This window comes from Rattus norvegicus, chromosome 17 (assembly GCF_036323735.1).
Source record: "Rattus norvegicus strain BN/NHsdMcwi chromosome 17, GRCr8, whole genome shotgun sequence".
In the NCBI taxonomy this organism is placed as follows: Eukaryota; Metazoa; Chordata; class Mammalia; order Rodentia; family Muridae; genus Rattus; species Rattus norvegicus.
In genome coordinates, this window is record NC_086035.1 from 93,456,085 (window position 1) to 93,482,136 (window position 26,052).

Below are 26,052 nucleotides of genomic sequence, written 5' to 3' on the forward strand. Positions count from 1 at the left end.
CACATCTGCAACTATCTCCATGACTTTTGGAAAGTGCCTTCACATATGTGTACCATATCCATGCTTGGTGCCTGCAGAGTCCAGAAAAGGACATTAGATCCCTTGGTTCTAGACTTACGGACTATTATGGGCTGCAATGTGGGTGCTGGGAACTTAATCCAGGTCCTCTGCAAGTGCAACCAGTGCTCTTAACCTCTGAATCTTGCACACACGCGCACACACACACACACACACACACACACACACACACACGGTAAGAAAGATGTGATGTATGGACATACCACAGTTCAATCTATTCATCTGTACACTTGGTAGCTGTTAGTCATTATAATAAAAAATATTGCAAACTCTTTCTGCTTGGCATGCTAGGTTGGCACACTTGATTGGCAAGAGAAAAGGTAGGGCAGCTGGGCACACAGGCTGTGCTCAAAGTAGAGTTTCCTGGCAAGGCTCAGGTGGCCTTGCCTTGAGGTTGAGTCCTAGTCTGTTTCATGTTAGCCTTACCTCATCTATACCTCAGGTATGGTCTAATGACCACCTCCTTCTCCTTCCCCTCCTCCCATGAGGGCAGTGACTTTTCATCCTTCATCTCATTATCGTCCCCATGACTGGTATGAGAGTCCCTAGGCTTCTAGGCAAAGGCACTGAGTTTGGGCAAAACAACTGAGGGAGGCCTTGAGGGCCGTGAGGACAATGAACATCTGTTTGTTTTTTCAGGGGGCTCCACAGCAGGACCCTGAGTCAGCCTCTCTTCTAACTGCCAAATTCTGCTGCTGCAGTGTCCCCTGCCTGGACCTGTCCCTGTACCACCTCTCAGCAGGTAAGAATGGATGTCTACAGAGCAGGGAAAATGAGACTCAGGGAGCAGGGTCCTATGGTTTCTCACATCAACACTGTCAGTCCTAATCTCCATCTCCCCCATAGCAGACCTAGGGACACTATTAGCCAAGGCAGAAGGAAGGTCTGATAACACCCACCATTCAAAAAATCCTTTCCCTGTCCTGAGTCAGGTTGTATCAACAGCACTGGGATGAAACTGCCTCATCCTGGCTCCCATCCTAAATTGGCACTTGCTGAGTTAGGAGCCACTGCTGCAGCCTGCCAGAGGTCCCTAAATGACCTGTCAGTCTAAATGTGCCCGTGTGCCCAAGGAGACTGACATCAAGGCCCCAGGGTGACCCTGACTCAGTTTTCTGTTCACCTCACCTTCCTGGAGGCCAAGCACCCACTCGTGTCCACTGGAGCCAGCACGAATGTTTAGCTTTTGTCACAGGCCCTATTGTGGAAAGCTGTTCTCTCAACAGTACAGCTATTGCTTTCTTCATCTGAGCAGCTGCAACTACTCAGAAGACTGCAGTGCCCTCATGGGAGGAGGGAAAGGAGAGGGAGGTGGTCATTAGACCACACCTGAGCTTCATCCACTCCCTCCTGAGGTTCATGAACCACCCCTGTTTGTCTGTAGTCCATTTCTTCTTAGATACTCACACAGGTCTTGTAGAGGCAGCCAGTGGGCTCAGAAAAGCAGGGGTGTCTGTCATTCAGGTGGAACCTAAAAGACATGTGGCTGAGTTTTGCAGCAGGACAACTCCCTCTTAGTCTGCCTTTAAAAGCTCTTCTGTCTCTAATTGGCTAAAGCTGTTTCCTTTCACACTTCTAACCCTCTCAGCTTAGCTACCTCTCTGTCAGCTCCTGTTTGCCCTCACTCTCAGGTTGGGCAAAGTATGGATCTCCCCACTACACACACACACACACACACACATACACACACATACACACACATACACACACACACACACACACACACACACACACACACACACACACACTGGGATGCAATTGGTCCTGGGGGAGCAGAAGAAACCAAGGCAGGGGCTGGCAGAATGAAGGTTCCCAGAATCAAACTTCCAGCTACTCATGGCTCTTCTCTTATAGCTGGGCAGAGGTTTTCAACAAGATATGAATCCATACTTGCTGAACTCTGATTTGAGCAGCTGATGTAATACCAAGAAAGTCTTTTCTTTAAAAAAATAACATGCACATGAGCAAATGCTATTGCTTAGAGCTGCAGACCCTCAGCGTTCCCTATCCTCTCTCCCCAAGGGTAGTGGACACTCAGTGATCAGAACCTTGGCCCCCACATGCTCTGTACCTAGGGAACCACTGCCCTTTACCTTTGTGTTTGCCTGACTTCAGCCCCACACAGTATTCCCTTCTAGTTTCTTTCAAACAGTTTCTCCTTGAGAGTGTAGCAGAGTCTCCCTCAGGGGACAGGCAGCACTGTAATGACTTCACAGTGTGGTGTAGATATGGGTGGGGGCAAGAGAAGTCTTTCTAAGAGAACAAATCTGGGTGTGATGGAGAAGCTTCAGGTAGTAGGGGTTAGGAGGAGTAAGAGGGGCCTGGGACAACAGTACTCCCACCCTTACCCTGTGGTTATTTGCAGGGAGCGCAGGAATGAAGGAAGGCATGTCTAATAACAGCACCACCAGCATCTCCCAGGCCAGGAAAGCTGTAGAGCAGCTGAAGATGGAAGCCTGCATGGACAGGGTGAAGGTAAACTCACTCAGCAAGTTCCTTCCGGTTCCAGAGTGGCCTTGTGAGGCTCAGCTCCCTAACAGAGGAACGGTCTCAGTGGGTGTGTGCTTGTTCCAGAGCTCTGAACCTGCCCAGGGTTTCCCATGATGCAGTACACACAGTATGTGTGAATTTCATGGGAAGACACCAGAAACATACTCCTCTGATTGTAATTGTAGACGTACAATAAGGTTGAAGAGCTGTGCCTCCCTGGTACAGTAATGGGGGTTAGACAACAACAGGTTTTTAGACAGGCACAGCTGGGGCTGACACATTGAATCAGGCTTGTGTATTAAATGCTCCCTGCCACCTTCCACCATGGGTTTGTGATCTCTTCCTACTAGAATTACTGGAAGGAGATGAAGCCTTGATTTCTACAAAGGCCATGTAGACTGATGCACATCGAGACAAGTCGAAGGCTTGGCAGTATGTGACTGTGAGATGCAGCCAGTTTATGGCTATGATAAGGTTAGGACACTCTTCCCGAAGGAATGGTGCCAGGGAACTGGAGTCCATCAGGCCTGTGGTCTTCAAGAACCAAACCCAAGGGTCTTGCTCAAGAATGTGGTGTGTGAGTTACTGTTCTCCTTGCTATGACAGCAAACCTGATGAAAGCAGCTCAAGGCAGCATTTATTCTGGCTCAGAGTTTGAGGGTACAATCATCACAGTGGGGAGACATGGTGTGAGAGAGGCTCCAGCTGGGTGGGGCATGAGGTGGTGGCTCACATGGCATCCAGTCAGGAAGCAGAGGAGTGAATGCTGGTTCAGCCTATTTTGTCCTTGTTATTTAGTCCAGGATCCCAGTCTGTAGGCTGGTATACTGTTTCCTTAATTAAACCTCTCTGGAAATTCCCCCTAGCTATGCCTGAAGGTGTGTTTCCTTGGTGATTCCTAAACCTAGTCAAGTCACAATGACATAAGCATTGGGGTACAAATTCCCAAAGTCTTCAAGGCTTTCCCTTCCACAACACAGGGATATTCAACCTGTGAGTCTTTACCCCTTGGCAAACCTCTATCTCCAAAAATATTTACACTACAATTCGTAACAGTAGCAAAATTACAGTTATGAAGTGGCAACTAAAATAATTTTATGGTTAGTGGTTACCACAACGTGAGAAACATGTATTAAACAATCGCAACATTAGGAAGACCCAGAGCCACTGCAGTAGAGTGTGGCTCGGCAGCCCCAGTTCTCCTCTTTGCAAGCAGAGCGGCTCTTTCCCCTGCAGCTCATGGCATGTGTTATCCCAAGGGACAGAAAATGTACACAGAACTTGATGTACAAGTACTGATATCTAATTGGTTATTTGTGGTTGGCAGTCCTTGGCAGAGAAGGGAGTGAGGTTAGCAACCAGTGAACAATTGGAAGCAGGAGTTCCTGAGACTGAATGAGACTTCAGAGGTGGGCAGAGACCGGCATTGCCCAACTGTGCAAAGACAGAAAACTGCCAGGGGAGGACACGGTGAGAGCATCCCTGAGCAAGGCACTGCACAGCACGGCTGTGGCTTCAGTGTGAGCAGTGGTCTCCACCATAGTGAGCAGAGATGTGAGCTGGTCTCAGGCCAGCAACTGGATTTGGAAAAAGTCACCTGCTGATATCTTCCTGGTTGCTGCCACTGCAGAGAGCCCGTGGGCAGCACCCCACGAGCGAACTTGAGCCTCGGGACCACAGGTAAGACGAACTTTTCTGCTGCAAGAAAGCTGCCTGGTGAGCTCGGGACACACGGAAGCAGAATTCCTCTAGGACCGGGCACGTCCTGTGTTTACCGGAAGTCCCACACCCTCGGATCCCGGCCTGCAGCAGCTCTCTGCTCCCAGACCCCGTGAGAGAGAGACCCAACTGCCTGGTCAGGTGGGCACTCCTGAGGCTGCAGAGCGGAAGAGACCACCAACACTGCCCACCCCTGCCCACATCCCTGGCCCAAGAGGAAACTGTATAAGGCCTCTGGGCTCCTGTGGGGGAGGGCTCAGGAGCGGCAGGACCCCTGCCTGAGACACCGCCAGAACCTGAAGGAAACAGACCGGATAAACAGTTCTCTGCACCCAAATCCCGTGGGAGGGAGAGCTAAACCTTCAGAGAGGCAGACAAGCCTGGGAAACCAGAAGAGACTGCTCTCTGCACACACATCTCGGACGCCAGAGGAAAACACCAAAGGCCATCTAGAACCCTGGTGCACTGAAGCTCCCGGAAGGGGCGGCGCATATCTTCCTGGTTGCTGCAGAGAGCCCGTGCGCAGCACCCCACGAGCGAACTTGAGCCTCAGGACCACAGTTAAGACCAACTTTTCTGCTGCAAGAAAGCTGCCTGGTGAACTCAAGACACAGGCCCACAGGAACAGCTGAAGACCTGTAGAGAGGAAAAACTACACGCCCGAAAGCAGAACACTCTGTCCCCATAACTGACTGAAAGAGAGGAAAACAGGTCTACAGCACTCCTGACATACAGGCTTATAGGACAGTCTAGCCACTGTCAGAAATAGCAGAAAAAAGTAACACTAGAGATAATCAGATGGCGAGAGGCAAGCGCAGGAACCCAAGCAACAGAAACCAAGACTACATGGCACCATCGGAGCCCAATTCTCCCATCAAAACAAACATGGAATGTCCAAACACACCAGAAAAGCAAGATCTAGTTTCAAAATCATATTTGATCATGATGCTGGAGGACTTCAAGAAAGGCGTGAAGAACTCCCTTAAGGAAACACAGGAAAACATTAATAAACAAGTAGAAGCCTACAGAGAGGAATCGCAAAAATCCCTGAAAGAATCGCAAAAATCCCTGAAAGAATTCCAGGAAAACACAATCAAACAGTTGAAGGAATTAAAAATGGAAATAGAAGCAATCAAGAAAGAACACATGGAAACAACCCTGGATATAGAAAACCAAAAGAAGAGACAAGGAGCTGTAGATACAAGCTTCACCAACAGAATACAAGAGATGGAAGAGAGAATCTCAGGAGCAGAAGATTCCATAGAAATCATTGACTCAACTGTCAAAGATAATGTCAAGCGGAAAAAGCTACTGGTCCAAAACATACAGGAAATCCAGGACTCAATGAGAAGATCAAACCTAAGGATAATAGGTATAGAAGAGAGTGAAGACTCCCAGCTCAAAGGACCAGTAAATATCTTCAACAAAATCATAGAAGAAAACTTCCCTAACCTAAAAAAAGAGATACCCATAGACATACAAGAAGCCTATAGAACTCCAAATAGATTGGACCAGAAAAGAAACACCTCCCGTCACATAATTGTCAAAACACCAAACGCACAAAATAAAGAAAGAATATTAAAAGCAGTAAGGGAAAAAGGTCAAGTAACATATAAAGGCAGACCTATCAGAATCACACCAGACTTCTCGCCAGAAACTATGAAGGCCAGAAGATCCTGGACTGATGTCATACAGACCCTAAGAGAACACAAATGCCAGCCCAGGTTACTGTATCCTGCAAAACTCTCAATTAACATAGATGGAGAAACCAAGATATTCCATGACAAAACCAAATTTACACAATATCTTTCTACAAATCCAGCACTACAAAGGATAATAAATGGTAAAGCCCAACATAAGGAGGCAAGCTATACCCTAGAAGAAGCAAGAAACTAATCGTCTTGGCAACAAAACAAAGAGAGTGAAAGCACACAAACATAACCTCACATCCAAATATGAATATAATGGGAAGCAATAATCACTATTCCTTAATATCTCTCAACATCAATGGCCTCAACTCCCCAATAAAAAGAAATAGATTAACAAACTGGATACGCAACGAGGACCCTGCATTCTGCTGCCTACAGGAAACACACCTCAGAGACAAAGACAGACACTACATCAGAGTGAAAGGCTGGAAAACAACGTTCCAAGCAAATGGTCAGAAGAAGCAAGCTGGAGTAGCCATTCTAATATCAAATAAAATCAATTTTCAACTAAAAGTCATCAAAAAAGATAAGGAAGGACACTTCATATTCATCAAAGGAAAAATCCACCAAGATGAACTCTCAATCCTAAATATCTATGCCCCAAATACAAGGACACCTACATACGTAAAAGAAACCTTACTAAAGCTCAAAGCACACATTGCACCTCACACAATAATAGTGGGAGATTTCAACACCCCACTCTCATCAATGGACAGATCATGGAAACAGAAATTAAACAGTGATGTCGACAGACTAAGAGAAGTCATGAGCCAAATGGACTTAACGGATATTTATAGAACATTCTATCCTAAAGCAAAAGGATATACCTTCTTCTCAGCTCCTCATGGTACTTTCTCCAAAATTGACCATATAATTGGTCAAAAAACGGGCCTCAACAGGTACAGAAAGATAGAAATAATCCCATGCGTGCTATCGGACCACCACGGCCTAAAGCTGGTCTTCAATAACAATAAGGGAAGAATGCCCACATATACGTGGAAATTGAACAATGCTCTACTCAATGATAACCTGGTCAAGGAAGAAATAAAGAAAGAAATTAAAAACTTTTTAGAATTTAATGAAAATGAAGGTACAACATACCCAAACTTATGGAACACAATGAAAGCTGTGCTAAGAGGAAAACTCAGCGCTGAGTACCTGCAGAAAGAAACAGGAAAGAGCATATGTCAGCAGCTTGACAGCACACCTAAAAGCTCTAGAACAAAAAGAAGCAAATACACCCAGGAGGAGTAGAAGGCAGGAAATAATCAAACTCAGAGCTGAAATCAACCAAGTAGAAACAAAAAGGACCATAGAAAGAATCAACAGAACCAAAAGTTGGTTCTTTGAGAAAATCAACAAGATAGATAGATAAACCCTTAGCCAGACTAACGAGAGGACACAGAGAGTGCGTCCAAATTAACAAAATCAGAAATGAAAAGGGAGACATAACAACAGATTCAGAGGAAATTCAAAAAATCATCAGATCTTACTACAAAACAAAACTTGAAAATCTGCAGGAAATGGACAATTTCCTAGACAGATACAAGGTATCGAAGTTAAATCAGGAACAGATAAACCAGTTAAACAACCCCATAACTCCTAAGGAAATAGAAGCAGTCATTAAAGGTCTCCCAACCAAAAAGAGCCCAGGTCCAGACGGGTTTAGTGCAGAATTCTATCAAACCTTCATAGAAGACCTCATACCAATATTATCCAAACTATTCCACAAAATTGAAACAGATGGATCACTACCGAATACCTTCTACGAAGCCACAATTACTCTTATACCTAAACCACACAAAGACACAACAAAGAAAGAGAACTTCAGACCAATTTCCCTTATGAATATCGACGCAAAAATACTCAACAAAATTCTGGCAAACCGAATTCAAGAGCACATCAAAACAATCTCTACCATGATCAAGTAGGCTTCATCCCAGGCATGCAGGAATGGTTTAATATACGGAAAACCATCAACGTGATCCATTATATAAACAAACTGAAAGAACAGAACCACATGATCATTTCATTAGATGCTGAGAAAGCATTTGACAAAATTCAACACCCCTTCATGATAAAAGTCCTGGAAAGAATAGGAATTCAAGGCCCATACCTAAACATAGTAAAAGCCATATACAGCAAACCAGGTGCTAACATTAAGCTAAATGGAGAGAAACTTGAAGCAATCCCACTAAAATCAGGGACTAGACAAGGCTGCCCACTCTCTCCCTACTTATTCAATATAGTTCTTGAAGTTCTAGCCAGAGCAATCAGACAACAAAAGGAGATCAAGGGGATACAGATTGGAAAATATCACTATTTGCAGATGATATGATAGTATATTTAAGTGATCCCAAAAGTTCCACCAGAGAACTACTAAAGCTGATAAACAACTTCAGCAAAGTGGCTGGGTATAAAATTAACTCAAATAAATCAGTTGCCTTCCTCTATACAAAAGAGAAACAAGCCAAGAAAGAAATTAGGGAAACGACACCCTTCATAATAGACCCAAATAATATAAAGTACCTCGGTGTGACTTTAACCAAGCAAGTAAAAGATCTGTACAATAAGAACTTCAAGACACTGAGGAAAGAAATTGAAGAAGACCTCAGAAGATGGAAAGATCTCTCATGCTCATGGATTGGCAGGATTAATATAGTAAAAATGGCCATTTTACCAAAAGCAATCTACAGATTCAATGCAATCCCCATCAAAATACCAATCCAATTCTTCAAAGAGTTAGACAAAACAATTTGCAAATTCATCTGGAATAACAAAAAACCCAGGATAGCTAAAGCTATCCTCAACAATAAAAGGACTTCAGGGGGAATCACTATCCCTGAACTCAAGCAGTATTACAGAGCAATAGTGATAAAAACTGCATGGTATTGGTACAGAGACAGACAGATAGACCAATGGAATAGAATTGAAGACCCAGAAATGAACCCACACACCTATGGTCACTTGATTTTTGACAAAGGAGCCAAAACCATCCAATGGAAGAAAGATAGCATTTTCAGCAAATGGTGCTGGTTCAACTGGAGGTCAACATGTAGAAGAATGCAGATCGATCCATGCTTATCACCCTGTACAAAGCTTAAGTCCAAGTGGATCAAGGACCTCCACATCAAACCAGACACACTCAAACTAATAGAAGAAAAACTAGGGAAGCATCTGGAACACATGGGCACTGGAAAAAATTTCCTGAACAAAACACCAATGGCTTATGCTCTAAGATCAAGAATCGACAAATGGGACCTCATAAAACTGCAAAGCTTCTGTAAGGCAAAGGACACTGTGGTTAGGACAAAATGGCAACCAACAGATTGGGAAAAGATCTTTACCAATCCTACAACAGATAGAGGCCTTATATCCAAAATATACAAAGAACTCAAGAAGTTAGACCGCAGGGAAACAAATAACCCTGTTAAAAAATGGGGTTCAGAGCTAAACAAAGAATTCACAGCTGAGGAATGCCAAATGGCTGAGAAACACCTAAAGAAATGTTCAACATCTTTAGTCATAAGGGAAATGCAAATCAAAACAACCCTGAGATTTCACCTCACACTAGTGAGAATGGCTAAGATCAAAAACTCAGGTGACAGCAGATGCTGGCGAGGATGTGGAGAAAGAGGAACACTCCTCCATTGTTGGTGGGATTGCAGACTGGTAAAACCATTCTGGAAATCAGTCTGGAGGTTCCTCAGAAAATTGGACATTGAACTGCCTGAGGATCCAGCTATACCTCTCTTGGGCATATACCCAAAAGATGCCTCAACATATAAAAGAGACACGTGCTCCACTATGTTCATCGCAGCCTTATTTATAATAGCCAGAAACTGGAAAGAACCCAGATGCCCTTCAACAGAGGAATGGATACAGAAAATGTTGTACATCTACACAATGGAATATTACTCAGCTATCAAAAACAACGAGTTTATGAAATTCGTAGGCAAATGGTTGGAACTGGAAAATATCATCCTGAGTGAGCTAACCCAATCACAGAAAGACATACATGGTATGCACTCATTGATAAGTGGCTATTAGCCCAAATGCTTGAATTACCCTAGATCCCTAGAACAAACGAAACTCAAGACGGACGATCAAAATGTGAATGCTTCACTCCTTCTTTAAATGAGGAAAAAGAATACCCTTGGCAGGGAAGGGAGAGGCAAAGATTAAAACAGAGACTGAAGGAACACCCATTCAGAGCCTGCCCCACATGTGGCCCATACATATACAGCCACCCAATTAGACAAGATGGATGAAGCAAAGAAGTGCAGACCGACAGGAGCCGGATGTAGATCGCTCCTGAGAGACACAGCCAGAATACAGCAAATACACAGGCGAATGCCAGCAGCAAACCACTGAACTGAGAATAGGTCCCCCATTGAAGGAATCAGAGAAAGAACTGGAAGAGCTTGAAGGGGCTCGAGACCCCATATGTACAACAATGCCAAGCAACCAGAGCTTCCAGGGACTAAGCCCCTACCTAAAGACTATACATGGACTGACCCTGGACTCTGACCCCATAGGTAGCAATGAATATCCTAGTAAGAGCACCAGTGGAACGGGAAGCCCTGGGTCCTGCTAAGACTGAACCCCCAGTGAACTAGACTATGGGGGGGAGGGCGGCAATGGGGGGAGGGTGGGGAGGGGAACACCCATAAGGAAGGGGAGGGGGGAGGGGGATGTTTGCCCGGAAACCGGGAAAGGGAGTAACACTCGAAATGTATATAAGAAATACTCAAGTTAATAAAAAAAAAAAGTCACCTGCTGAGCTACTGGAGAGAGGATGCTGTGAGCACAAGCACAGATCACAGAGCCACAATGAATGGCAGGCATTTAAGGTGAATGGCCTGTAGCTGTAGACCTCTTTGTCAGGGACAGGGAGGTGGCTGCAGCTGTGAGCTGGGCAGAGAGCTGAGATGGTGGGAGAGGAGAACATACCAAGAAAGCAAAGAGTGTGGAAGGGAAGCATGGAGCGTTAGGCAGAAAGAAACAAGAGGCCAGTCATGCACCAAGCTAGAGGGCTAGGGGACAGTAAGCGTATGTTAGGATGGTTGCCCGGCCAGAGGGAGACATTCTGTGGCAACAGATCATTTCCAGCCATAGATAGAGTTCTAGAGACTAGATGTCCCCATAGAGTCTTTTGGGTCCATGTAGACTCTAATGGGTGGAGAACCATAATAAATCATGCCAGACGCGTTAGAAAGGCAGTGCTGTGCTGCTGCTGCTGCTGCAGGGACCCTGTGGCGGAAGTAGCTAATCCTAGCTGGAGTAATGTCAGGAAACTGTGGAGAGGACCAGAAACTGGCCCGTGGGGTTCAGAAACAGTGCAGAGTTCTCAGGAAGGAGATAGTCCCCATCGGTCTGAGGAGAAGGTGCCCAAGTATGCCTGAAACTGTAGTAGACCATAACTGTATGACCGTAACTGTATGACCATAACTGTAGTAGAGACCTCATCGAAGTGGAAACATGTAATGTCTACCCATCATTTACCTAGCACAGCATCCTTGGAGTTCACCCATGTCTCCATCATCAGTACTTCATCCTCTTTAATGGCTTAATGTTTCATTCTGTATATCCAATATACAGGAACACAAGCAGAGAGAAAGTTACATGCAAACACAGAAACACACAGAATGTTTGAACCAATATCAAATTTCTTTATGAAAAGTGGTTCTAAACTGGAAGAGCTTGAAGGGGCTCGAGACCCCATATGTACAACAATGCCAAGCAACCAGAGCTTCCAGGGACTAAGCCACTACCTAAAGACTATACATGGACTGACCCTGGACTCTGACCCCATAGGTAGCAATGAATATCCTAGTAAGAGCACCAGTGGAACGGGAAGCCCTGGGTCCTGCTAAGACTGAACCCCCAGTGAACTAGACTGGTGGGGGGAGGGGGACAATGGGGGGAGGGTGGGGAGGGGAACACCCATAAGAAAGGGGAGGGGGGAGGGGGATGTTTGCCCGGAAACTGGGAAAGGGAATAACACTCGAAATGTATATAAGAAATACTCAAGTTAATAATAAAAAAAAAAAAGAAAGAAAAAAAAAGAAAGAAAAAAAAAGAAAAGTGGTTCTAAGACAGGCACATACTTCTGCTCACTGAATATTTCTGAGATCTGTCCTCTACTCATTGCTATCCTTGGGTCATGTCTCCAGGTCAGCTCAGGTGCTATGGTGGGCAGCCTGCCTGCCTGCTGTACAGGTCTGTGCCTTGGCTCTCAATGGCTTGAGAAGCCCAAGAAGTTGAGTTCTGAGATGAATGTGGGAGAGTGATTTACTGTCACACATAAGGATTTAGACTTATTTCTGGAACTGACTTTATAAATGAAGGTCATTTTCTCTCTAATAAGTCAAGAGGAGGTCAAACTCTCACTGAAATTGTCTTAAAGCTACATATTAAAAGTCATTTATGAAACTGCCCTATTACGGCTACAATTTTGGTATATGGCATTAACACAGACTACATGGATTAAGGTCTCAAACCAGCAAGACTTTCCCCCTGTGGACACTTGTCATAGCTCCAGGTGCCATATCTATCTGCATTTTGACACGCCTACCTGTATATTCAAAGGTTCCCAGGGACATCTCAGAACCATTCTCTATCACTCATAAAATAATTCATAGAACTCAGGAAATATCTTACTCATATATACCAGATTATTATAAAGATGATAACTCAGCAACCTTCTGACAAAATGCCCAGGTCAATGAATTGTGGGACATAGTCCTCAGCTTCCAGGACTTATGTAAAAAAATGACACCTCCCAGCCCGTGAATGTGTTTACTCCAAGCCGCCCAAGCCCACGGTCAGGGTATTAGGTGGCTTCGTTATATTGCCATGGTATTAACTCATTGTTCACTCAATCTTCAGCCCTTTCTCCATCCCTGCAGGTCAAGGGCAGGGCTGGAAGCTTTACTTCCAATTATAGCTGTCTTTCTGGTGAATGCCACCTTCCTGAAGCTGTCCAGGGGTCCCCGGCCATTAGCCATCTAATTAGCATGCCTCAGAGACTCCTACCGCTCAAGAGAATCCTAGAGTTTAGGAGTTCTGTGCCAGGAACAAGGAACAAAAGCCCCATGCCCAATCTAGAATAAAAGGCTGAGTTATCCTATGATGTAAAACTCTGCAGTGTGTGAAATATGAGTTCCTCAGCATTATGCACATGACCATTAATCCACCCAGCCCATCATCATATTTAGGAATTACCAGTTTTCTCAAGGGCTCATCTCTTAGTATTTCCTTCTATATGTCTGTACACCTACCTTCATTGTCAGCCTCAAAGATACGTCATCTGAAGAATGCTCCCCTATCCAGAGAACACCTCCTGCCATGTGTTCCGATAGTGGAGTTGACTCTGCCTCAGGCCTCAGCATACCGTCTGTCTGGCCCACCATAGACGCATGTGTTTACTCCAAAATTGAGGCATGGCCAAAAACCAAGACCATCGCTGTTTGAGGAAAGTATTATGTACCTTCAGAGAACATATTTTAAGCAGCACATCTAACCATGAGTTGCCAGCACCTCCTCCAAAGGTTAAATGAGGGAGCAGCCCAGCAGCCCAGCTATACAGAGACTGATCTGCACTGCCTCAGTAGGCAGGGCAAGAGTCTAAGGAGCCTGCTTAAACTGTCCCCAAGTGCACAACAGATTTGAGTTGGAACTGCTCTTTTAAAGAGTAAAAGAAAAAAAAAGGGCTTATGTAAACATTCTGCCAGAAAAATGAGGAACCAGACTGTAGCACAGAGAAGGCTAACAGAGCCCGCATTTGAGAAGACTTTTTCTAAAACAGCAAAGGAGACTTTAAGTGCCTCATAATCTCAAGAAAAGAAAGGCAAGCAATCTAGAGAAGGATCTCAGGCAGGAGAGAAGATACAGGTGCTAAAAGGGTGTAAAAGGAAAGCTAAAACCAGGTGTGGAGTCACATACCTGTAAACCCAGCTACTCAGAGGCTGCAAGTTCAAAGCTAGCCTGGGCCACATAGAAGTTTAAGAACAGTCTCAGCTATATGAGGCTCTGCCTCAAAATAAATAAATAAATAAATAAATAAATAAATAAATAAATAAATAAATAATTTTTTTAAAAAAGCTGTGCGATAGTGCAGTGATAGAGTTTTTCCCAATTTGAAACTCCAAGTTCACTCTTTGCTACTGAATAAAACAAGCAGAAACTAAATAAAGTTTGAGAAAAGCTAGAAGGCTAGAGAAAGGCATTAGAAGGAACTATAACTATAATTCACTGTAGAAACCAAATTAATGACAGAGGGGTTAGGATGAAAGTCACAGCAAAAGGGAAAGCTCAGCGATTATACATTCAAGACTGAACACACCCAGCCGTTTGCACCAAGATGTTCCTGGCAGAGAGAACTTAGAACAGGGAAGACTCCTAAAAACAAAGTATGAAGAGTTTCCATTAAGTAGAGGAAGTGTCTGCCCATCCCAGCACCTTGCCACATCCAGCTGATGGTAAAAATGACAGACGCTGAGACACGGGCATCTGGGAGGTTCCCTGCTCTCTCAGAAGCAAAAAGCCCTTTGCTAACATCACCCAAACAAAATAAAAATAAGCCAGGCATGGTGGCACACACCCGTAACCTCAGCATTCAGAAAATAGTGGTAGGAGGATCAGGAGTTCAAGGCCTGTGTAGGCTCCATTAAGACTTAAAAAGCAAAATCAAACAAACCAACAAACAAAAACTCAAGCAATTAAATCACTTGCAGATGATAAAAATACAGAAGAAAACACTTACAGGCTTGTAAGAGTGCAGAAATAACCACTTGGGACAGTGGGGCTAATTTTGATCATTTTCTTTATAAATGGCATAAGGTTTTCGAGGGTTCACAGCAGCTCTCAGCTCTGAGACTTTGGTACCCTAGAGTCTCAGGTCACAGACAAAGGCACTGGACTCCAGAAGTGCTATGAGACCTAAAAGACACAAATCTGGAATCTAGGTACTACACCTGACCACATGGAAGAAGGCATGAGGTTGGGTGCATCCCTGAGGCTCCGACGGCAGCCCATAAAGAGACAGTGTCTGCTAGGGAGCCTCCTCATCTGCCACACCCAAGGTGACATAAGCATGTCTTCAGTCATGCAGATCCTTAACCTGACTACAAACATGGCCTGCTTTTCCCTAGGAAAATCATTTCATTATATAATTGAATTTCACTACAAGTGATCCAGGTGTGCTTAGTTTTGTGGATAAAGGGATTTGAGAGAGGTCATAGAATCATTGAGTAGACCCTGGGCCTGAGATTCTGCTTGGTGACTGCTGGGAAGGGCTTTCACTACTGCTCCACAGACCACACAGGAAGGGTGCTGTCCTGCAGCTAGGGCTGATGAAGTGTCCCAGATCCGGTTCACCATGCCTTACTCTTTAGGTCACTAGTCATAGCACCCATAGGAATGTGTGTCTGACAGACAGAACCAAGGACACATGCTTGTACTCAAGTTGCAAGGGATTCTGGGAAAGGGAGAACAGTTTCAAATCCTATTTAAAGAAGTCCTATGTTTCCCACAGTGGAACTAATCAAGAAAGCAATCAGGGTTCAGTGGCTGAGGAACAGAACATGTAGCAACTGTCCACTATGGCTAGATACCTAATTAGGAGTAGATACAATGTCTTTTCTGAAGTTGATTAGCATATTTAAGCATAATAACACTATAAAAATGCATATTTCAAAATTACTAGGGAGTAAGAAATAATACATAAACTATAAAACAACAAAGAGTATATAAAAATTTGAAAAACAAAAACAAAGATAGTAAAAGACACTCGAAATATGTATGTCTGTAAATGTTAAGTGGAAAGTCCAATTTAGGATGCATTTTACATCCCTGAAGTGACAGAAATATTTTTTAAAGATTTATTTATTTATTTCATGTATGTGGCTATGCTGTCGCTGTCTTCAGACACAACAGAAGAGGGCAGTGGATGCCCATGATAGATGTTTGTGAGCCACCATGTGGTTGCTGGGAATTGAACTCAGGGCCTCTGGAAGAGCAGTCAGGTGGGGAGGCAGGAGGGAGTCGGTGGTTGGGTGGGTGGGGAACGCACCCTCATAGAAACAGGGAGATGGGATGGGATAGGTGTTTCTGGAGGGGAAACTGGAAAAGGGGATACCATTTAAAATGTTAATTAAAAAATCCAATAAAAGAAAAGAAAAAAGCAGGAAAAATATACCAGATATGTACAAGATTTAGGTAAAGAAAACTATAAAACTCAAATGAAAGAAAATTTAAATATCTGGATAAAAGGAAAGATGCCCCATGTTCATGGATGGGGAGATAGTATTGTTAAGATGTCTTCTCAACTTGACCTGTAGATTCTTTGTAATCCCTGTCAAAATCCCAGGAAGTTATTTTGTGGATATTGACAGACTTCTTCTATAGAAAGATAAAAGACTCAGAATAACCAATAAATTAGGTCCATAAGGAAGGGGAAGCTGTGGCAGGGTGGAAGAGGAAGATGTAGAGGAGAACTTAGAGGAGGGTGATTTGGAGAAGGAGGACATGGAGGAGGAAAACTGTTGCCTCTAACTGCTGTCTTATCATAGCAAGAGTAACCAAGTATGTTGGTGAACAGTAAAACAAATCAATAGAACAGAATGGAGTAATGAACCCTCATAAATACAGTCCACAAATCATTTACAAAGAGCAAAGGTGATCTTTCCAGCAAGTAGTATTAGAATAGGTGACATCCACATACCAAAAAAAAAAATGGATCTAGACACAGACATTAACCCAAGATGAGTCATAAGCAGAAACGTGAAGACACAGCTGCAAGCCTAGGACATCCTATACAAAGAAGTCTGGTTGACCTTGGATTTGACTGTTTCAATACAACTAGCAAAACCCAAGACGGCCTGATAAGCCATGCTCCATTAGGACTTGGAGCTTCTCAAAACACCATAGACAAGTTGCAGGAGAAGACAGTGTGTGCAGAATACATATCTAATAAAAGGCATGTCCAAAATACACAAAGAACTCTTAAAATCTAGTCATTAGAAAACAATCACATTTTCAAATGGGTGAAACTCAACCCTAGGCTTGGGAAGGATACTAAGATTACCAGCAGATACATAGTGAGTTAAGGGCTAGCCTTGGCTACAGGAGTCTTTCTCTCTCTCTCTCTCTCTCTCTCTCTCTCTCTCTCACACACACACACACACACACACACACACACACACACACACACACACAGCAAGTCATATAAATGGATTTCTCACCAAAGATGATGTAGAAATGGTAAATTATGGAATGGGGAGATAGCTCAGCTAGTGAATTGCTTGCTTTATGAGCACAGGACCCGAGCTCAATCCCCAGAACCCATGTTAGTAAAAAATAATATTAAAATAAAAAAATTTTAAAAGCTATGCGTGTGAGTACTTGTAGTTCAGCACAAGAGAGACAAGAAAGAAAGGTCCCTAAGGCTCAATGGCAGGACAGACTATCATACTTGGCAAGCTCCAGGTCAATGAGAGATCCTATTTTAAAAGAAAAAGATGGAATGCTCCCAAGAACAATATCTTTTGACTGCCACAAACATACATATGAGCATTCCTACATACATGTGCACTCACAGGAGAGACTATCCTACAGCAGTAGTCATGGACACTATGCCCTTCTCAGCATAACACTTTATGGCAGCAGGAATGAGAATATACACAGAAAACTTTTAAAACTGCCTCCTGAACACTGTGTTCCAACTTGATTGGCAATAACTATATAGGTTGTGCCGTGAATGCTTTGTCATCAGATGATTACATCTTCATGCATTGCTCAGGCTAACCAGTTATCCCACTATTGAAATTGTTTTATTATCTTCAAAATGTGTGGTGGTTATTATCGATTACCAATAGGGAGATTCTTTCTCAGGATTGCCTCTTTTACAAAGGTGATATCCTGTCCCTGAGGGCTGGCTTCCTTCGAGACGTGAAGGTCTTTGGAAGTAGAATGCTGGCACTAAGACAGCAATAACCATTCGGCTCAGTAAATGGAAGACTTTTTTTGTCTTTTTCCACAGGAAATCTCACTGCCAAATAAGCCTTCAGTGGATGCTGTCCGACCTGGCAGCTGGCTTTTGAGCAGTCATTTGCATGCGTGTTATCCATACAGTCTTCCCTGTCTTCTGTGTTACTGAAAGCACTGGTAGCCTAACAGAAAACAAGGCCATATTTTTATGTAAATAGTCTGCCTAAAAATTTACAATGTTTTCAAAATTTAAGCATCAGTTGGGTTAGGATTGTCTACTGGTTTCATCGGTGTGGATGAGCTACCTGCTGTAGACATTTTGTGAGCAAGCTTCGTAAAGCCAAGCATGTGACTTCTCTACACTCATGTTTATGAAACCGTTTTTCATGATGATCCTTCCAACAAAGGAGACTTCAACACATCTTAATCTTACTTTTGCTTTCCCTCTCACACCTTTTTTTTTTCTGCCATGCCACCAGGTGGGGATCTTCAGAAAGAACAAAATGTGATTTCTGCTCCTACCCCCATAGTTTTTTTTTTTTAAATTCTAACCAGAAAAGGTCAACTGATGTTTGGTAAGACACAGGTAAGGGTGGTTAGCAATTCTAGAATGAAGATCAGATAAAAGGAGAACAATCTTTTAACTTAGCCAAAGAGCAGGGCAGGATGTTCTCTGTGCTACCAGAAAGTAGCTACATAAGTACAGGAGTCAGAGCGTCTTCAGAGTAGCATGCACTAAGCAATCAGGAACTGTTGCCTCTTACAGAAGTGAAAGCTAGATGGACTGTCTTCGAGGTGTGTCTCCTGTCAGCAGGACAGGCTGTGTCAGTGGCCCCTGATGCTAAGTCAGGCTGTTTGGTGTGTGTTGCATCCAGTGAGGGGATCAGGAGTGCCAGGTGCCTGCTGAGGCTGCCAAGGCTCGCTGTTTTTCCCTGGGATCATTGTAGAATCCTCTGTACCAAGACCAGGGTGGGTTTTGCTGTATCTATCCTTGACATTTGTGGTTCACATTGCTGTGCAAATACTCTGTTGGCAAAGTCTAAGATGGGTTTGGCTGCTTCATCTTGTTTCCTTTTAGACAGAGCCTTGTGCTTACCATTCTACCTCAGCCTCTTGAGCACTGGAATCATAGGCGTGCAACACCCCACCTTTAGTTGTAGGAAAGTGGGGAATCATAAAGACTGAGAGGCAGTAGGTCAGATGGGACATTTGCCTACCTGTTGGAAGGATTTGGTTTAGTCAAAATTCAGGGTACATGTGGGTCAATGGTAGGCTACTCAGCCTAGGGGCTGTTGGTCCTGTTGTAGCCACATAAATAACAGTTCTCACTGAGGTGAACTTGGTGGTATTAACCTATCCCCACATTTCTGCTTCCCAGAGTCTAACCAGATTCTGATAGGAAAGAAGAGCAGTTATGCTGGTTGACAATGACTATCCCATTGTTAGAGATATCTGGCCCTAAGATTCATTCATGCTATCACCACCTGGCTTTCTCCTCCTCCAGATGTTCTGTAGGGGCAGGAGATGCTCCTCCTTTCTTCAGGACAGGACCTCCTTGCAGCAGAAGTCACCTTCCCACTCAGACCACTTCCCAACAGCTAGGAGTTTCCTGCAGTGCTCTGGGATCTGCTGAAAACCAGATTACACAGTGTCTGGGTATCCTCCTTAGGAGCTGTTGTGTTGGGCTCAACTATGTTCATTTTTTAGAAAGAGGAGTACATAGGAACTCGCTCAGGATTCAGAGGCGAAACATATATTTATGCTACCCCAAAGATCCCTGTATGGCTAAGGGCATATGGCAACCTCTGTTTGGTGTGCACCAGGCCTGACCTTAGAAGAGATACCATTGCTCCATGCTGACTACAGCCCGGCTGTACTCTTAACCCTGACATGGCTTTGTTTTCTGGGGGTGGAGGGAGGAACAGGCAAAGCCAACCAAGATACTCTTCGTCGATTCTATATTGTTCAGTAGACCCAGACTGTTGAGAAGTAGGTGCCCTCTTGACTTTAGATGTACAAGATAAGTGTAGTGGGTGTCACAACGAAAGTAGTAATTATGTCGTCTGTCTTGTCATGGAATGTGACTATAGTAATTGCAACATTTTCTTCCATCATTGAAGCTGGTAATTATAGTGCAACTAACAGCATTATGTGCTAACTTGGGCTGTTTTAATCACCTCTTTTACTCTGAAATGCAATGGGAAAATTCCACAGTTGTTCCCAGGCCACCCATTTCTCTCAGCATCTGCTGCTTTATAACTCTAACAGCTGGATGCTCAGGGATAGGAGGCAGGGATGCTCAGGGCAGCTCATCTCCATGATCTCGATGCTTGATAAGAAAGCACTGGAGGCAGTTGTCAGTTTTCTACCACGATAAAATTTTGTCTTTGGGATTATCTATTTTGTTTCAGAAGGAGCAGATGTTTTGGCATATGGCACTGTCTGCCACCCATATCTTATAGGAAGGAACTCTCCAGCCACAAAAAAAATCAATCTAACCTGATTAACAAAAACCACATTCAGTCCTCACAGCAGTTAGGTTAATTAATGCTGGGATGGAACACTGTAGGCCGGTGTATTAATTTTCTCACCCTTAGGACAAAAATTCCCAGAGTACAACATAAAGAAGGGCTTGGTTTGGAAATACAGCCTGTTGTGATGAGAAGGCACGGCAGCAGCATGAGGCAACTGGTCACGTCACATTAGCAGCAGGAAGCAGAGAGAATTCTGGTACCCAGCTCATGGGCTCCTTTTCTTTCCATTCAGAACTCCAGTACATGGGAGGATTTCAACTACATTCGGCCTGGGTCTTTCCAAGCTCAGTTAAACGTCTCTGGAAACACAGTCATGACACACCCAAAGGTGTGGTTGTCAATTATACCCATCACAACCATGATGACATCTTTCATGTGTAGGGTTCCATGCCTGAAAACAGCCATTACCTGCATTCATGTTCTCTGATCACAGTGTAGTGAACACCAGCAGACGCCCAAGTTGCTGTGCACATAAGTGGACTTTGGATGCTATTATGTGAACTGATGGGGTCTGGTTGGGTGGAAATTCTCTTGATTACTTTGATGTAAAATGATTTACACTCCATTAGGTACAGCTAGGCATAAATGGGTCATTCTTTACAACGTAATCGTTTGAGTGAAATGTGAGCCCCATGTAGAATCCACAATTAGCAGAGCACGGTCAGAAGATGAAATAAGATCACTTGCAGGAGTATAGAATGACTGAAGGGACCATGTTTGGCCCACCCTTTTCTCCCGGAATTGTTAGACCTACATCCCTGACCCCAGACTTTTTGCTTGTCTCTTTTCTACAACTGTATCAGAATTCCATGGTTGGAAAACAGAAGTAAAGATGGAGGAGAAGGAAGCAGAAGGAAAGAAAGATTGGAAGGGATCAGGGAGGAAGAGAAGAAAGGACAGTGTTCCTCATAGCTCTGGGGCTGTAGGTGGCAGGGCCCCAAACTGGGTCATAGCATGGTTGAAGACAAGCCATTAAAAGCAACTTGGGGGGTTGGGGATTTAGCTCAGTGGTAGAGCACTTGCCTAGCAAGCGCAAGGCCCTGGGTTCGGTCCCCAGCTCTGAAAAAAAAGAAAAAAGAAAAAAGAAAAAAGAAAAAAGAAAAAGTAAAAGCAACTTGGATCTGCCCATATCATCTCTCGTAGTTCAGCTACCACCAACACAGGTAGGTCTGGGGTGGAAATCCAAAGCAAGAATTTATAATCGAGGTGGCAGAACCCCAAAACTGACATTTGTGGCTTGCTGGAACAGAGGTTTTAGACTTGTGATGTCTAATCTGGGTTTGTCATTTGACTACATCTGAAACCAACTTAAACCCAAGCAGCTGAGCTCACCGGTGAGGGGTTGCCTTGAGTAAATGGTTTGAGGAAGACCCACCCTAAATCTGGACCACATCTTCTGGTGGTTGACCACATAAAGTATCTCCCTCTCTATGAACACCCAGCTTTTCCTCTAGACCCAGACTGGGCGTGTTCTCTACACAATTTCCATGTATTAATTAAGAAAGGTTTGGAAGGAAAACAAAAGGGCTTCCTGGCCAGTAGCAACCTGTCTATAGGGAACAGCTACCTGTCATTACATGATATGGGCTTGAGCTGGTGAGATGACTCAGCAGGTGATGACAACAATGACGATGTCTTCTACAAAAGCCTGGTAACCTGATTTTGATCCCTGGAGCCTACCTGAAGGTGGAAGGACAGAGCAAACTTTGTTCTTAGACTTCTACACGTGTGCCATGGCATGTACCTGCCCCTTCCCCTGCATGTGCACACATTAGTATATAATAAGCACATTATACATTGATTTAATTATATAGAAAGATAATAATAAATACATTTTGTAAGATGGGGACCTATAAAGCAGAGCTGAATAGGGGGTCTGCTGAAGGGGACAAATTGTCTCTCCTGATTTGTCCATGAGAGTGGACTATAGAAAAAATAGCACCAATAAATACCATCAGCCTGACTTGGCCAGGAATAGTTTCTGTGCTATTCTTATAGAAATGGCTTTACAGAGACACTGTGAGATTACTCTGTTCCATTCTCTCTGTTTAATTATTTGATGTGCTGGGATCCAATCCATGCTAGGCAAGAACACTAATACTGAGCCACACCCCTGGCATGTTCTCAGCTTTCTGGATCCTGACCTAGAATTCTAGGGGAGCAGGTCCTTGAAGCATCTTCCAAACCCATCATCTCGCTCTATCCAAACTTGCCAGCCCCTGGCCTTGATTGATCATGCACACTATATAGCCTGACTTTGACCATGGCCACTCTTCTTGTGGACCAACTCTGGACCCACTCTGTGAATGCCTTTAACCAAGCACCTGTGTTGTATCCCACAGGTCTCCCAGGCTGCCTCGGACCTCCTGGCCTACTGTGAAGCCCACGTGCGGGAGGATCCTCTCATCATCCCTGTGCCTGCCTCAGAAAACCCCTTCCGGGAGAAGAAGTTCTTCTGCACCATTCTTTAACACCCATGGCCATGAAGCAGGCCCTGTCCTGCCATAAAAGTTTGAGTAGAGACCATGCATGCTCCCATGTAGAGGCATGCCTCCCACAACACCCCGTCTCTGCCCAACCAGTCATGATCTGGGCTCATCTCCTTTCATCATATTTCCTTCTTAACATTGTTTCCTCTTCCTTTTTTGTTTCACTTTTCTTATCTCCATAGAGAAAACAGACACTTTTATACCCAAATAACAAATGTGCCATACAAAAGTGTAGATTTAAAGGTCTGCAATTTTTAAACATTCCCAGCCATAAATATAACCAGTTAATAAATTTTAGTGGGTAATTCATTGAAGTCAAAACCATGCACAAGTGTCTCCCATGCACAGTAATTCAGTAGCAGATGAGAGCATGTCAGTCAGACACATGTGATGGTGGGGTCTTTCTCCTCTGGCATCTCTATCATAGAAGCCTTCAGGGCCCATGTGGCTAGGTCCTGTAAATGACTAATATCTCTACCTGTTTATCACTGAGCATTCCAAAGCTGATGCGTCTGAGAATACATTTGTAGTGTAGACACTGAAGCAGCCTTGACTGTAGATACTCACCAGACAGCCCCACTGGGCCATCTTCTCAATCCAAATGCCCCGCCCTCCTTGCTTGCTCCCTACTTGGTGTTTCTGGTAAGGCAAGGAGTCTGACAACATGAACGTGTTGTTGAACTGTAGTCTGGCACAGTTATCCCTGAAAATGATGTCACCAGGCCACTCACTGATCTGAGAAGTTATGGGCATCAACATATTTAACCTGGCAATAAATACTCCAAGTATAGGTCTGTTTTTAGAGAGGGAATATCCCAGGCATAGAGAAATGACATTTGCTGAAAGCTGTAGACAGAAAGTAGGCACACCAAGTCTTCACATGTGGGTAGTCCATCCTTAAAGCCCTCACTGAAGCCCTGAACTGTGGCCACCTGTTGCAAGTGTGCAGATTCACAAACAGTCCTAACTACACGTTAGGAATGAAACAAACACATGTTCACACTAACTGGATGTACACCCCTCTCCCACCTTCTCAAGAGAAGAGTCCCAAGCCTAGATTATGGCAGTCTGTGATAGATGATATATAGGTGCCCCAAGACCAGATAGCAGTAAGCCTTGAGATTTTCCAAGACAAGGTTGTTGTCCTTATCTAAGGCACCCCCATACTCTCCTGATGGAGGCAGTAACCACAGTTGCTGAGGGCTCGGTGAGGACATTTGTTGTGTAGATATTTGGAAACTGCTTCTCCTATGTTCTCCTCTGGATCTCAAAGAGGCTTGCTGTGTGCTGCTGACAAGCCATTGTGTGCCAAGCTGTTCAAACCAGCAAATTGCAGCCAGTTAATTACCCCTCTTGCTCTTCTGCCAGGGAAGAAAGCAAATAAAGCTCTGATTATCCTTGAAAGCCAATATGTGCTGGATGATAACCTGTAATGTTGTGGAGAGTGTATGACCTCATAGACATCACGGTTCTGAGATGAGTGTAAAATGGCCTCCGAGTGACTCTCATTTTTAGATTGGTTTGTGCCTTGCTACCTTCTCTTGCAGCTTTTGTGCAAACTGTCCTTAGTTTCACTACTGGACATTAGAGGAGAGGCAAATCCTCTGGTTTTGTTGGGCTGTAACAAGATCTCTTTATTCTGTGGCTCATGTTGGCATTATTAATCCATAGAGTAGAACATAGTCCCCAAAAGCCAAGGAAGTGTGGCAACACCTGCAGTGCAAAATCAGGTCAAGAGAACAGTGTGCTTTAATAGCCTACCCGACTGTCTCTGCTTTCCTGCCTCCATTTCCAACCATCTTTCTTACATTCTCCTGTGGATGGCGTGTCCACCAGTAACTGTCCTGGGATGATTCCCCCTCTGCCCCGCCACTCTGCTCCTTAGACCCATTAGGCTTTCTGACCCCCAACATCTTTCTACTTATTCCTAGATTTTTGTTAATTCTTGGAGTCTTGTGATCAACACTGTAAACTCATTATTCCACAAAATATCCTCATTTGGATGTAAATATTTCGTGAGAAGACAACTCCACCCCTGAGTATGTACTCAACAGAAATGTGTACATATTGTCAGAAGAAATGTACTAGAATGTCCACAGAAGTATTGTTCACTGTAACCCTAACCAGAAGGAGCCCCTTATGCCCATGTTGAAGGGATAAGCAGATAAGAGTCATTAATGAAGCAGTGGATTCTCAGCTTCACCCACAGCTTGGTTCGAATCTTGCTGTCCTGAGGGACTGAGAGCAGGGACGTCCAAGCTACAGATCCATTTCCATACAGAACAGGCCTGGCAGGCCAACCCATGCTGATTGAATGAGGGGCAGTAGCTGTTCTCAAAGGAGCAACAGAGATGGAACACAAAAGACTTCTGGGGGCTGGGGATTTAGCTCAGTGGTAGAGCGCTTGCCTAGGAAGCGCAAGGCCCTGGGTTCGGTCCCCAGCTCCGAAAAAAAAAAAAAATGAAGTGAAGACTTCTGGAATCTTCTGTCTCTGGATCTAACTGTGAGTCACACTGAGATGTTTAGTTTGTGGAAGTTCTCCAACTGTCCATTTTTGGGTGCTTTTCTGTATGTGTGTTATACTTCAATAAAACACTGGACTTTGTGACTACCAACTGTGGGTCCCTCTGCTATTGCTCCCCCCCCTTGGTACTTTGTTCAATGTTTGACTCTTCCTTAAATGTTCTTAACATAACATTACTAACTCCCATTTTTAGTGGGGCACTTTAAGAGTGCACAAAGTACTTGCAATCACCAGCTGGAGAACAAGTTTCTGTCATGCACAGGTATTTCCCCACACAAACACTATGATCTGGGATTTGTGAGTAAACAGCAAGCACACCATGCAACTTCCACAGAGTGGCTGAGACAACATCCTTAGCCTCTTACCTTCTCACCCTCAGGAATGAAGGGATAGGATGGCCTTCCAGGGAAACTCATAATTACAGTGAGGTCCCATAAGGCCCTGTGGTGACACGGAGCTGGCATGCTGTCAGTAAGAGCAGGTGCTAGATGTTTCTTTTTCTCTCTGCTCCCAGCTGA

At 44.2% G+C, this 26,052-nt stretch overlaps 1 protein-coding gene across 2 annotated transcripts in view; it reads left to right on the top strand.

Moving 5' to 3' along the window:
• Positions 1 to 25,625, top strand: part of Gng4 (G protein subunit gamma 4) — a 48,919-nt gene extending 23,294 nt beyond the window's left edge. For both annotated transcript variants that reach the window (XM_008771924.4, NM_001400370.1), the window contains exons 2-4: positions 718 to 820; positions 2,444 to 2,553; positions 22,864 to 25,625. In XM_008771924.4, coding sequence (XP_008770146.1) covers positions 2,455 to 2,553; positions 22,864 to 22,992 — 228 coding nt within the window. In that variant the 5' untranslated portion in view covers positions 718 to 820; positions 2,444 to 2,454 and the 3' untranslated portion in view covers positions 22,993 to 25,625. The remainder of the gene's footprint in view (positions 1 to 717; positions 821 to 2,443; positions 2,554 to 22,863) is intronic.
• The last annotated feature ends 427 nt before the right edge of the window (positions 25,626 to 26,052 follow it).